At 40.7% G+C, this 13,453-nt stretch overlaps 1 protein-coding gene across 1 annotated transcript in view; it reads left to right on the top strand.

The window, feature by feature from the left end:
• The first annotated feature begins 2,740 nt into the window (after positions 1-2,740).
• LPCAT2 (lysophosphatidylcholine acyltransferase 2) overlaps positions 2,741-13,453 on the top strand; it is a 64,238-nt gene continuing 53,525 nt past the window's right edge. Inside the window, exons 1-4 of the mRNA XM_027516536.1 lie at positions 2,741-2,991; positions 8,885-9,024; positions 10,471-10,688; positions 12,189-12,301. Of these exons, the coding sequence (XP_027372337.1) occupies positions 2,821-2,991; positions 8,885-9,024; positions 10,471-10,688; positions 12,189-12,301 (642 nt within the window). The 5' untranslated portion in view covers positions 2,741-2,820. The remainder of the gene's footprint in view (positions 2,992-8,884; positions 9,025-10,470; positions 10,689-12,188; positions 12,302-13,453) is intronic.

The following is a 13,453-nucleotide window of genomic DNA, read 5'->3' as shown; positions in this document are numbered from 1 at the left end:
ATATATAAGATAGATAACCAACAAGGATCTACTATATAGCACAGGGAAGTCTGCTCAATATTCTGTAATAACCTGTATGAGAAAAGAACCTGAAAAAGAATAAATATATGTATAACTGAATCATTTTGCTGTATACCTGAAACAAACACAACATTGTAAATCAGTTCAATTCAGTCGCTCAATCTGACTCTGTGGGATGCCATGGACTGCAGCATGCAAGGCTTCCCTGTCCATCACCAACTCCTGGAACTTGCTCAAACTCATGTCCATCGAGTTGGTGATACGACTGAACCATCTCATCCTCTGTCGTCCCCTTCTCCTCCTGCCTTCAATTTTTCCCAGCATCAGGGTCTTTTCCAAGAAGTCAGTTCTTTGCATCAGGTGGTCAAAGTATTGGAACTTCAGATTCAGCATCAGTCCTTCCAATGAATATTCAGGGTTGATTTCCTTTAGGATTGACTGGTTGGATCTCCTTGCAGTCCAAGTGACTCTCAAGAGTCTTTTCCAGCACCACAGTTCAAAAGCATCAATTCTTTGGCACTCATCTTAATCAACTATAGTCCAATAAAATTTAAAAATAAAAGCTCCTATGGAGACAATTCTAATACAGGGGAGCTAATTTGGAGCAGATTTTTGGCAATAGGTATGCTTTTTTTTCCCTTCATTTCACTTTTAATTTCAGTTTAGTTCAGTCGCTCAGTCATGTCTGACTCTTTTCAACCCCATGGACTGCAGCACTCCGAGCTTCCCTGTCCATCACCAACTCCTGGAGCCTACTCAAACTTGTGTCCATTGAGTCGGCAGTCCAAGGGACTCTCAAGAGTCTTCTCCAACACCACAGTTCAAAAGCATCAATTCTTCAGCACTCAGCTTTCTTTATAGTCCAACTCTCACATCGATACATGACTACTGGAAAAACCGAATAGCTTTGACTAGACAGACCTTTGTTGGTAATGTCTCTGCTTTTTAATTTGCTGTCTAGGTTGGTCATAGCTTTTCTTCCAAGGAGCAAGTGTCTTTTAATTTCAGGGCTGCAGTCACCATTTGCAGTGATTTTTGGAGCCCAAGAAATAGTCTGTCACCATCTGCAGTGATTTTTGGAGCCCAAGAAATAGTCTGTCACCATCTGCAGTGATTTTTGGAGCCCAAGAAATAGTCTGTCACTGTTTCCATTGTTTCCCCCTCTATTTGCCATGAAATGATGGGACCAGATGCCATGATCTTAGTTTTCTGAATGTTGAATTTTAAGCCAACTTTTTCACTCTCATCAAGAGGCTTTTTAGTTCTTTGCTTTCTGCCATAAGGGTGATATCATCTGCATATCTGAGGTTATTGATATTTCTCCCGGCAATCCTGATTCCAGCTTGTGCTTCATCCAGCCCAGCATTTCTCATGATGTACTCTGTATATAAGTTAAATAAGCAGGGTGACAATATACAGCCTTGACGTACTCCTTTCCTGGTTTGGAACCAGTCTGTTGTTCCTTGTCCAGCTCTAACTGTTGCTTCTTGACCTGTATACAGAATTCTCAGGAGGCAGAATTTAGGGACTCCTGAACCCTGTTCTCTCCATTATATAAGTGAAAACAAAGGCTCAATAAGGGGAGTGATTTTTGTCATGGGTCTGTGGTAAGTTAACCCTGGACTTCAACCTTGCTTTGGGTTTTGGGATTTCCAAGGCTGTGCTCTTTTTTCACCAGACCACATGATCTCTCTGGTTCTGACAGTGAAGTGCTACAGGCAGAATGTTTGTTTCTAAGGTGCTACATATTTCAATTGATTCCTTGAAACCTGCCATAAGCCACTTCCAATTCTCAAGAGTCACTTTTCATACCTTGATCATGTCACCTGATTTCATTTTTGCCTGATGAGTGTTTGCTGAGGGACATCAAAACGCTTCCCTTCTTCCATGGATTTGCTGTCCCTATGTCCTGCCTTCTCCTGAAGCCAGCCTGGCAGCAGCTCCATTGGTGGATCTTCTGATCATGCTTTTTATTTCTTTTCAGACTCTGATGCGAGTAAAGTGGAGACAAACAGTCTCCAAGTTTCCAAGTCACTTCTCTTTTTTTTGAGACCAGGTTCCTCATCTAGTTCAGAGGGCCATGGTGGTTTTGTATTTTTCTAGTTATTGCAGCTCAATTTTCCTTGGGAAAACTATCTTCACGTTGTCAGTCCATATTTTGACTGGAAGACAGCCCACTCCTGGCTCCAGTTTCTATATTAGTCAGGACTCTTTCAGCTGTAACTGATAAACATGACACTCAAACTGGTTTAAGCAAAAGCAAAATATGCACCAGAAATCAGATCCACCCTGGATAATGAGCCCTCTTAATGGAACAGCCCACGAGTTGCTCCTACAATCGCTAGATTCAGGTTCGGTTTATCTTGGTATTACGAATGGGGCCACGGAGGTTCATGGAGACAATGATTTGGCCAAAGAGCCAGTAAAAGCGAAAGTTAAGCCAGGTTGGCCTGATGCTGGGGCAGAGAACAGTCTAAACTGTCTCTCTTGCGGGTGCGTCGCTTTGAAGGAAAAAACATTCACCTCCAAGGGGGCAGAGCTATGAATCCCAAAAGGAAGGGCCAGACACCTAAAAGGGTGGGACTGTGCTTGAGGTGGGGGTTGGGGGGTGGGGCCAGAACCTGGGCGTGTTCGGAGCCAGAGGGGCGGGGCGGGGCGAGAGCAGAGGGCGGCTAGGTAACTTTGGCGCCTGCGCAGAAGCCCCGGACTCCTAAGCGGCTCCCACTGAGTCTTGGCGGCGGTGCCCACTGGCGCGCTCCGCGTGAGTCGCTTCGCTCTAGTCAGACGCCAGGGTCGGCCATGAACCGGTGCGCTGACGCGCGGGCCGTGGCGGCCACTGTGCCGGGAGCTGACGTCGGGAATGCGGGGCTGCGGCCGCCCATGGTGCCCCGCCAGGCGTCCTTCTTCCCACCACCTGTGCTCAATCCCTTCGTGCAGCAGACGCGGCTGGGCGTGGCGAGGCGCATCCAGGTGCGGGGCGAGGGTCTGACAGGAGAGGTGGATTCCAGTGAGGGTCATGGGTTAGAGGGAGGAGGGCAGATTCGGGTGAGGGACGTCTGACAGGGGAGGCAGACCCAGGTGAGGGATGTGAGTCTGACTAAAATTCAGGGGAGTGACTAGAGACTGACAGGCAAAGCAGATTCCGGTGAGCGACCGGAGTTTGAGAGTGGAGGCAGGTCCAAGTGAGGGGAGTGGGTCTGAGGGAGGAAGCAGTCCAGGTGAGGGACGCCTGACAGGGGAGACAGATGCAGGGCAGGGGTGTGGATCTGAGGGAGGAGGCAGTTTGAGGGGGGCCATGGGTCCGTCAGGGGAGGCTGTTTTAGACGGCAATGTGGGTGTAAAGGGGAAGTGACTGAGAAGAGTGAGTCTGGGAAGCCGGGCTCGAGGAAGAAAGGGATGTAGATCTGAGAGGGGAGGGCTTCTGAATGGGCCAGGAGTCTGCAGGGGGCAGAGATGCTGCGCTGAGAATTTAGGACCCTTGGAGGATGCTTGGAGGTCTGGGTGTGTGTGTGAGAAGGGAAGATACAAAGAGCATGTGGGTCTTGGGAGAAGGTGCTAAACAGGAGGAGGCTGAGCAGGCCCATGGCAGAGGAAACATTCCGTACTGAGAGGAGGGAAGGGCTCTGGGAGAAGAACTTCAACCTGAGTGTGTGGAGGTGTAGTAGGAGCTCATTGTACTGCAGGAGAGTGAGTTTGGGGAGCTTTTTGTTGTTGTTTTGCCTGAGGGAAGGAGAGGAGTCCTTTTGGGATGAGAAGAGTGAGGGAGAAGGCAGAGAACCCAGGTCTGAAATTAGAACCAAAAGAAAGGTGGGATGTTTTGGTGGAGCAGTTGCGTCAAGGGTGGGAAATCACAACCTAAGAAAAGGAATAATATGGGTCCGTTTAAGGTATTCAAGAGTTTTTGGTCCTGAATCAATTTTCACCCAAACACTTCTCGTAGATTTAAGGACGTAGATTCAAGGACGAGAGACTTTCTCTGGTTGTTAAAAACAGCTCTATACAAAAAGGAAGTTCCTGTCCTTTCCTTTTTCTTGTAAAGCACTGCTTTTACCATTAGCAGTTACACTCACTCTTTGGACTTCCTCTTTGGTGAAGTTAGTGATCAGAGAACAAGATAGACTATGCAAGCTACATTTGTTCTATGTGTTCTGCATGGGAAAAAAAAATAGTTTTAATGTTTCCTGTCCATCTTACATATTTATTTACTTTGGATTTGAAATAGTGTAATTTTTGCACAGCATGCTTATCTGCACTGAGACCATTGTCCTCTACGGCAGAGATAGGTTAAGTGCTGGGCTAAGCAGTGTGGGTGGTGGTTACAGTAATGGTTGATGGGTGCGAAGGTATGAGAAAGGAAGAGGAAGATAATGAATGTAGCAATACCTCTTTGTAAAGAAACTAAATATTTAAAAATGTGATCTTAAAATGTGTCTTAAAATGGATTGATATATCCGGCTCTTTGTGACCCCATGGACGGTAACCTACCAGGCTCCGTGGTCCATGGGATTTTCCAGGCAAGAATGCTGGAGTGGGCTGCCATTTCCTTCTCCAGGGGATCTTCCCAACCCAGGGATCGAACCCGGGTCTCCTGCATTGCAGACAGACGCTGTACCGTCTGAGCCACTAGGAAAGCCCACATTGATATTCCCATGATATCTTGAAATTTCTGAAGGTGAAAGTCACTCAGAAACACTTAACAAATTCATTGACTCTCATTCAGAATTCCTTTTGACCTGAGTTCATCAAATCAGTTATACTTAAATGAAAGTATGTCCATCTCTTCTGGTTCATGTATTGGAGAGAGGCTCAAAGTGGCATGTTTGTAAGTATGTACATTGTGCCTGGATTACTGAGTTTTTGGTTTTTAAATAGTATGCCTGCAACCATTTAGAGAGCACTTCCAAGTAACTCTATAAGAACTGTGATATAATGGAATGATCACTAGTCTTAGAAAACCTGCTCAGGCCCTGTCATTTATAAGTTGTATGACTGGCCAAGTCAGTTGACCTCTCTGAACTTCACTTTCCTTATCTATTAAATTGGAATAATAATACATCAAAGGAGGGTTAAACTTAAGTGAAATAATACGTGAAAGAACCTGGTATTGCTTGCTGATCTTGATAGTTATCAATGCCATTTGTTATCTACAAATTGTATGCTGCTGTTGCTAAGTGGCTTCAGTCGTGTCTGACTCTGTGCAACCCCAGAGACAGCAGCCCACCAGGCTTCCCCGTCCCTGGGATTCTCCAGGCAAGAACACTGGAGTGGGTTGCCATTTCCTTCTCCATTGCAGGAAAGTGAAAAGTGAAAGTGAAGTCACTCAGTCGTGTCCGACTCTTAGCGACCCCATGGACTCTAGCCCACCAGGCTCCTCCATCCATGAGATTTTCCAGGCAAGAGTACTGGAGTGGGGTGCCATTGCATTCTCCGACAAATTGTATACTGTACTTAAAACTTACCACTTGGATTGGATAGAAATGAATATAGTCGCAATATTTTTTAAAACGTTAAAATGCATGTAGACAGAGATTCCAAAGTAGTTTCAATGGCTTAAACAGTCTGGGTAAAGGAAAATTTCAATAGACATGATTGAAAAACAATGTTGTCTGTATTATCCAGTTTAAAAGATTGATATACTTGTGTTTAAGGATGACTCAATATGATGAATATAGGCTAAATTTAATCTTAAATGATGGTCAACATCTTGTTTAAGGATTGTTGTCACTTCTGCATCTCATAGGGCTTACTTAGCTTTACTGCTCCTCCTCTCTTTGTGACTGTTTAAGGGTCTGTTCCATAGTGGCATGGAGAAAATTAGCCTAGCTTTTCTTTCCTCAATAGAATATGGAATTATAACTATGGGTCATTTACCATATCAAAAATATTTGTTGGATGCCTTCCATATGCCAGGCACAATGTTACTCTCTGGAGATAGAGATATAATAAACAAGAGAAAAAAGGACTCTGCCTATCTTAAGCCTGTATTTCACTGACAAAGTTAAATAAGCAAGTATAGAAATATATATAATTCCATGTCTTAGTAAGTGCTATGAAGAAAGAGAGGAAAATAATCACAATAGTGTCAAAAGAAGGCCTTCCTACAGAGATAACTTATTACCAAAAGAAAATATGATGCATAATCCTCTTAATCCAACAGAGTTACTCAAAATTGGTTTTGTCATCTTAATAATGTTTAAATATTAAAATTTTAAATCAACTTTGTATACCAGCAGCAACTGCAAAATGAAATTAAATAATCTCATGATAGCAATAAGTGAAAGTCGTTCAGTCATGTCCGACTCTTTGCAACCCCATGGACTGTATAGTCCATGGAATTCTCCAGGCCAGAATACTGGAGTGGGTAGCTGTTCCCTTCTCCAGGGGATCTTCCCAACCCAGGGATCAAACCCAGGTCTCCTGCATTGCAGGCAGATTCTTTACCAGCTGAGCCATCAGGGAAGCCCAAGAATACTGAAGTGTGTAGCCTGTCTCCTCTCTAGCAGATCTTCCCAACCCAGGAATTGAACCAGGGTCTCCTGCATTGCAGGCAGATTCAAGACCACTACAATGAAAACAACAGAACACTATTGTAAGAAATTAATGAAGATTTACATAAAATAAAGAGCTATACCATGTTTGTAAGTTGGAAGAATCAACATTATTAAGATGGTAATTCCTCCCAAATTGATCTATAAGTTCATCGAAAGCTCAACAAAAATTCCAACAGGCTTTTTGTGTGGAAACTGACAGATTAATTCTGAAATTTACGTGGAAATACGAAGGATCTAGATTATCCCAAAAGAAGTTTGAAAAATAGAAAGTTGGAGGACATACGCTACCAGATTTCAAGACTTACTACAAGACTACAGCAATTAAGAGAGTAGGGAATTGACAGACATACAGACAAACGGATCAACAAAACAGAATAGAGAGCCTACATGTATGTTCAATTGATTTTTTGACAAAGTGGCCAACAAAATTTATTGGGGAATGTGGAGTCTTTTCAAAATTGGTTCTGGGGATGGCACTTCACTGGTGGTCCAATGGTTAAGACTCTGCACTTCCCTGGAAGGGGCACAGCTTTGATCCCTGGTCCAGGAACTAAGATCCCACAGGCCTCACAGGGGAGGCAGGTCGGGGGGTGGGGGGGACAGGGCGGGGGGGGGCAGTGGGGGGGTTGGGGGTGGGGGTGGCGGGGTGGCGGGGTGGCGGAGCTGGTTTTGGAACAACTAGATAAATCTGTAGATAAAAATGAAACTTGATCTCTACTGTACACCACACAGAAAGTAATTTACGATGGATCATAGACTTGAACATAAAAGCAAAATCCATATATCATCTAGAAGAAGAAGATATAAAATATCTTCATGATCTTGAGATAGGTAAAGATTTCTTAGAAAGGATGCAGAAGAGAACTAAATTGATAAATTAGTCTTCATCAGAATTAAAACGCTTCTCATTGAAAGATAACCAATAAGAAAATGAAAAAGCAAACCATGGAATAGGTGAAAATATTTTCAATATATATATTGAAAAAGGGCTTGTAAACAATATATGAAGACCTCCTAAAAATTGATCGGAAAAGGACTAACAACCCAATGAAAATGGACTAAAGACTTGAACAGATAGGTTCAAGGCATGACCAATAAGCACGTGAAAAAATTTGCTCAGCATCATTGTTCATTAAGGAAACCACAATGAGATATCATTTTACACGCACCAGGATGGCTACAAAGACTGACAACACTGAAAATTGATGATGTGAAGCAACAGGAACTTTCACCCTTCATTGGTGGAGATATAAAACGACACAACCACTTTGGAAAACAATTCAGCATGTTCTTTAAGCACATTTCACCTGGCCTGACAATTTTACCACCATCCACCATGAATGAAAATGTATGTCTCAAATGAGTCTCAAAAATTGATGTTTACTCATATAGATAAGAACTTATAATAGGCTAAAGGTCCCTGAACAGATTAATAGGTAAATTAATTGCAGTATATTCATACAATGGAATATCACTCTGCAATGAAAAAGACTGTATTACTGATACATATGACAACATGGTTGAATCTCAAAAATATGAAGTGAAAGAAGCCAGACATAAAAGAGTACATACCATGTGGTTTCATTTATATGAAAATATGGAACAGGCAAAAACTATAGTGAAAGATTGTCAGTGGTTGCCATACACTGAGGATACATTGACTACAAAGAGACACAAGTGAGCTTTTTTGAGTGATGGAAATGATCTATATCTTGATTATGGTGGTGTCTGCATAGGGCTATGCATTTGAAAAGCTCATATTTAAAATAGGTGCATTGTATTTTATGTAAATTATGCCTTCATAAAATTGATTTTTTTGAAGTGATTTTAAACACCAAATGTCAGCAAGGATATACAGTGACTGAAATTCTCATACACTACCAGTGACATTTTAAAATGATACAACTGGACTTCCAGTGGTTAAGACCCTTGCAATGCCAGTGACAGGGCATTCAATTCCTGGTCTGGGAAGATTCCACGTGCCGCAGGGCGACTAAGCCTCTGTGTCACAACTACTAATCCCGCACTACCACTAAGCCCAACACACCTTTTCTTTGTTTCCCCAGCAACCCCTATTCACATTCACTGGTTTTCTCCCCTATTTCTTTTGCTGCCTAGCAGACTTTGTGAGGTCAGATATAATGTCTTATTTCCTTTGTGCTTAGATCGTTGCCTGGTGCAGGGTAATGCTCAATTCATCTTTGAGTGAAAGTTTGAATAGCCTAAGATTTTTCTTTTAAGTATGTCTGTTTGATAACTACAGCATTAAAATAATGTCATCTATTTTTTTTTTAATCAACTTTGACTTTCAGATTTTCTTCCTTGGAATTATCCTGCTTCCAATTCGTGCCCTATTGGTTGCAATAATTTTATTACTGTCGTGGTCGCTGGCTGCAATTTCAACAGCATGCTGTCCTGAAAAGCTGACCCACCCAATAACTGGTTGGAAGAGGTAAGAAGTAACTATGTCTAAATATTAGGTGAATCAAGATTAGAAGAATTTATTGAAGTTTAGGCAGTGATCAACAATTGTGGCTCTGAATATAGGATATTTTTGGAATGCAGTCGTTAGAGGCTGTGCTGTGTTGTGCTTAGTCGCTCAGTCGTGTCCGACTTTTTGCAACCCCATGGACTGTAGCCCTCCAAGCTCCTCTGTCCACGGGGATTCTCCAGGCAAGAATACTGGAGTGGGTTGCCATGCCCTCCTCCAGGGGATCTTTCCAACCCAGGGATTGGACCTTGTTAGAGGCTACATCACTATAAATCAAAAACAGGTCTGAAAGTTCTGTGACGGGGTGAGTTCTTTATCTCTAAATAAATAAAGATCTCAGCTCTTAAACTACAGAGCAAGGAGAGAGCAATCATTTCCCTGTGCCCTCCTGAAAAGTACTTGGGCTTTCTGTGTCTCACTTCTCACCATGAAATAAAAGTTAGAGAAACTTCCTTGGGAGTTAGTTGCTTAATAGCTCCTCACAATATTATTATGTGAATGTTGAGAGAATTCAATAGGAAGCTCATTTTTTAAAACTCCTGTTAGATGTCTTATGGGAGACACATATTTTTCATGAAAAGCTGTATGCTTATTCATATACTGAGATGTCCATCGTGTGTTTGCACTTCTAGGACTGTGTTTTTGTTTTTCTATGCAATTGAGTTTATCAAAGACAGAGACTGGATCTTACTTGTCTTATGTGTCCAACAGAATTCCTGGCACAATTTGATTTAATTAATTTTTAATGACAGATTCTTTTAAAATAGTAAACAAATCAATAACCAGAATTAAGTGCATCTTTGTTCCAGGAAGTGAGATAATAAATTTACTTCTTAAGATTCTTCATGATTTTTAAGGGCTATAATGATATAAGTAATAAAGCTTACTTTTAAAATTTTATTTTTAAAATAACTCTGAGGACTGTTTCAACATGCTAGTTCTAAGAGTGTTTTTGGGGGTAACAGCATCTTTGTTACACAAATATAGATATCTAAGGTGATTCATATGAAGGACAAGACTGATTTGAATTTCTCAGTGGGGGATGCATGTTGAAAATTCATTCTTATTACTTTATAGTCACAGAATAATGGAGCCACTTAGCCACGTGGCCTTGGAAAAATTATTTCTCTGGGCCTTAGTTTTATCATCTGTAAAGTGGGAATAATGATAAATGCTCTATATTTCATAAAATTGGGCTAGGGATTAAAGAAATTAATATGCATAAAGTACTTAGAACAGTGCCTGGCAGAAAGAGCTCCGCTGAAGTGTTAGCCATTCTTCCTAGCTGATATTTTAAAATGAAGTGCTGACGTGTTTTGGTTTTTGCTTTGTGCTTTAGAGTAAAACCCTGCTGGTAGCTGCAATTGGTAAAGCTAATTATGTCCATTTTTATATTTATTTCCAAAGGAAAATTACTCATCCAGTCTTGAAGTTTCTAGGCCATGCCATGTTCTTCTCAATGGGGTTTGTAGTTACTGTGAAAGGAAAGATTGCAACTCCGTTGGAAGCACCAATTTTTGTCGTTGCCCCTCACTCAACATTCTTTGATGGAATTGCCTGTGTTGCAGCTGGATTACCTTCTATAGTGTCTCGAAATGAAAATGTGCAGGTGCCTCTGGTTGGCAGTAAGTACTCTGTAAGACAACAGTGATAAAATATTTTCATGTTCATGCTTTAACTTTAGAAAGTTCTGTATAGTTTACTGATAAATTTTTTGAAGACTTAAAAATAATAAAACACTTCAAACATATTTCATTGCTTTTAATGAGGTATAATATCAAAAGAATGAATTTATGAAAAAAGATTAAAGACCTCCCTACCTATATACCTCATCATTCTTTTTATTTTCTTTTTAATTTTTAAACCTTTCAGATATAACTCTTTTAAATATTTATTTATTTATTTCATTTATCTTTTTGGCCGTGCCGTGCAGCATGTGGGATCTTAGTTTCCCTACCAGGGATCAAACCGGCACCCCCTGCAGGGAATGCACAGAGTCTTAACCACCAGATCACCAGGGAAATCCCCTATCATTCTTTTTAAACCTTACCTCTCCTGCTGCACCATCACTTCTTCCTGCTCCTAAGCCCAAAAGAACAGTTTTTCAATACAAAATATGGTAAATTTTTTTAAGAGAGAATTTAATTGAAGAATTTGTGAAAGCACCAGTTACCTAGTATTTCAGTGAATTTCTCTTCAGGGTATTAGGCTGATAAATGCAATAAGTCTTTTCTCCTAACTCTGTTTTCTTCATTATTGCCCCCAAATCTCCATGAGGGAAAAATGTGTAACTTGTTGAAAATTATGACGTAGAACAATAAATGCTTCCTGACATAAAAATAATGAAACAAGTGGAATGTTTTTTCCCACCAGATGCTTTGCTCTCTCCCCTGGGGATTAGTCTCTAAGTAACTGCTTCCAGTTGTCCCAAGGCTATTGCCAAGCATCAGGAGGTGAGAGGGTAGGTTTGAAAATTGCCTGATGCTGTCTTGGTACTCTAGAGAAAATGATAGCAGTTCTTACAGCTTTGTCATTCAGCTAAGAAAGACACACACACTCTCTTCCTTTTTTTTTTTTAAAGATAACCACCTTGCTTTGTGTAACATGACATTTCCCCCCAAAGTTGTTTAGCAATAGATTTTTGGTGAAATGAGGTTTATTGTGCTGGAAAGCCACCTACTTAAAAGACTATTGCACTGAAAATTTTATTAAGATAAATAGCAATTGCCCCCTACCCACATGTACTATGGCTTCACATAATCAGTTTGCAATATTATTGCAGGAATATTCCCAAAATGAAACAAGACAATCTTATAGCGTATTGCGAATGTTTAATGTAAATTGAGAAGTCTTTTAGGGAGAAAATTGCATTTTTTTTTTCATATTCCTGTTGCTAACTTCTGTGAAATCAATGAAATATTTTTAGGTATAAATAGCCACCTGTCCTTTTGAAGCCAGAATCTATTAATAAGTTCTAACAAACTTTGAGTTAGAGGGTTTTTTAAGTTGTTCTCTTTGATTTGCTATCTTTTTAATTTTCCATACAATTTGTTTTATGATTTGGTATCATTTCTATAGTAGCTGTAGCCCAAAAAATGACTTATGACCTTTCATTTGTTTTAAAGGAATATTGCGGGCCTTGCAGCCAGTGTTGGTGTCCCGTGTAGATCCAGATTCTCGAAAAAACACAATAAATGAAATAATAAGGCGGGCCACATCAGGAGGGGAATGGCCCCAGGTAAAACACAATAGATGTTTATTTAAATATATTGAGAATTTATTTTTTGTACACTTGTATATATTCGTTTGGATCACAGATAACAATATCAGGGTACACCGTATGCTAGTTGTCTTTAGCATAATAAAAGCAGGATAAATGAGTAGGGATTAAGAGGTCCTCTTCTGCATGAGATACTCCTAGAATTAAATGTATCATTCTTATTTATTCTCCAAACTCTTTGAACTGGTTTTCACTTTGTGTCATAAAACATAATTCTCTACCTCTGAATTTATCATTTTAAAGATGAGATACTAAAGCTCAGTTATACTCAAAAATATGGTGGGTGGGTATTTTTTGAAAGTGATTAATATCTTAAGATTATCTGAAGTATATTTAGATAGTGCTTTTCAGTTCAGGGGGCATTTCAGAATCACCTGTAGAACTTTTCTACATTTTACCATCCCATCTCCTCCTTCCCCTGGAATGCTTTTTTTTTTTTTTTTTAGTTTATTTATTTTTGGCTGTGTCTGGTCTTAGTTACCCCACAGCATGTGGGATCTTAGTTCCCTGCCCAGGGATTGAACCCACCTCCCCCACACATTGGAAGACAGATTATTAACTACCGGGCCATAAGGAAGTCCCTGGAATGCTTTTGAAGGTGTGGAAGGAGCAACATTTATTGCATAAATAGAGCCTCATGGGTGATTCTGATAAGTACCCCCCTGCCTTTGCCCAGGTGAAAACAAGTGATCGCTAGCAGAACTCATGGTCCTGAGGTGATCTGGCTACTCGTGGTAATGTTTAGATATTAAAGTACTAAGAGGCGTATGATCAGCCAGGAGGTTTTAGAAACCAAGGCATGTGAGGAATGATTTAAAGAGTGACTGGGAAGAAATGACATTTGGAATAAGGATTTGATTTTGCTCTCTGGCTCCAAGGAATTTATCTAGGACTGGTGGGTGAAAGTAAACAAGATTTCAGTTCACTTTGCTCATTTCAAGGAACTTCCTGTCCAAAATTAGAATGGTCTGATTTGGAACCTCTTTCTGGAATGTTCAGGCATTGGCTAGGCAACCACTTGAGGGGATATTATAAAAAGAATTCAAGTATTAGAGATGCTATATGATGTTTAATGCCCCTTCTAGTTCTTGCTGCTGCTAAGTCCCTTCA

The sequence above is a fragment of the Bos indicus x Bos taurus genome, chromosome 18 (genome assembly GCF_003369695.1).
Source record: "Bos indicus x Bos taurus breed Angus x Brahman F1 hybrid chromosome 18, Bos_hybrid_MaternalHap_v2.0, whole genome shotgun sequence".
NCBI lineage: Eukaryota > Metazoa > Chordata > Mammalia > Artiodactyla > Bovidae > Bos > Bos indicus x Bos taurus.
The sequence above is the reverse complement of the archived record's forward strand: the minus strand, read 5'-3'. Positions and strand labels throughout refer to the sequence as shown.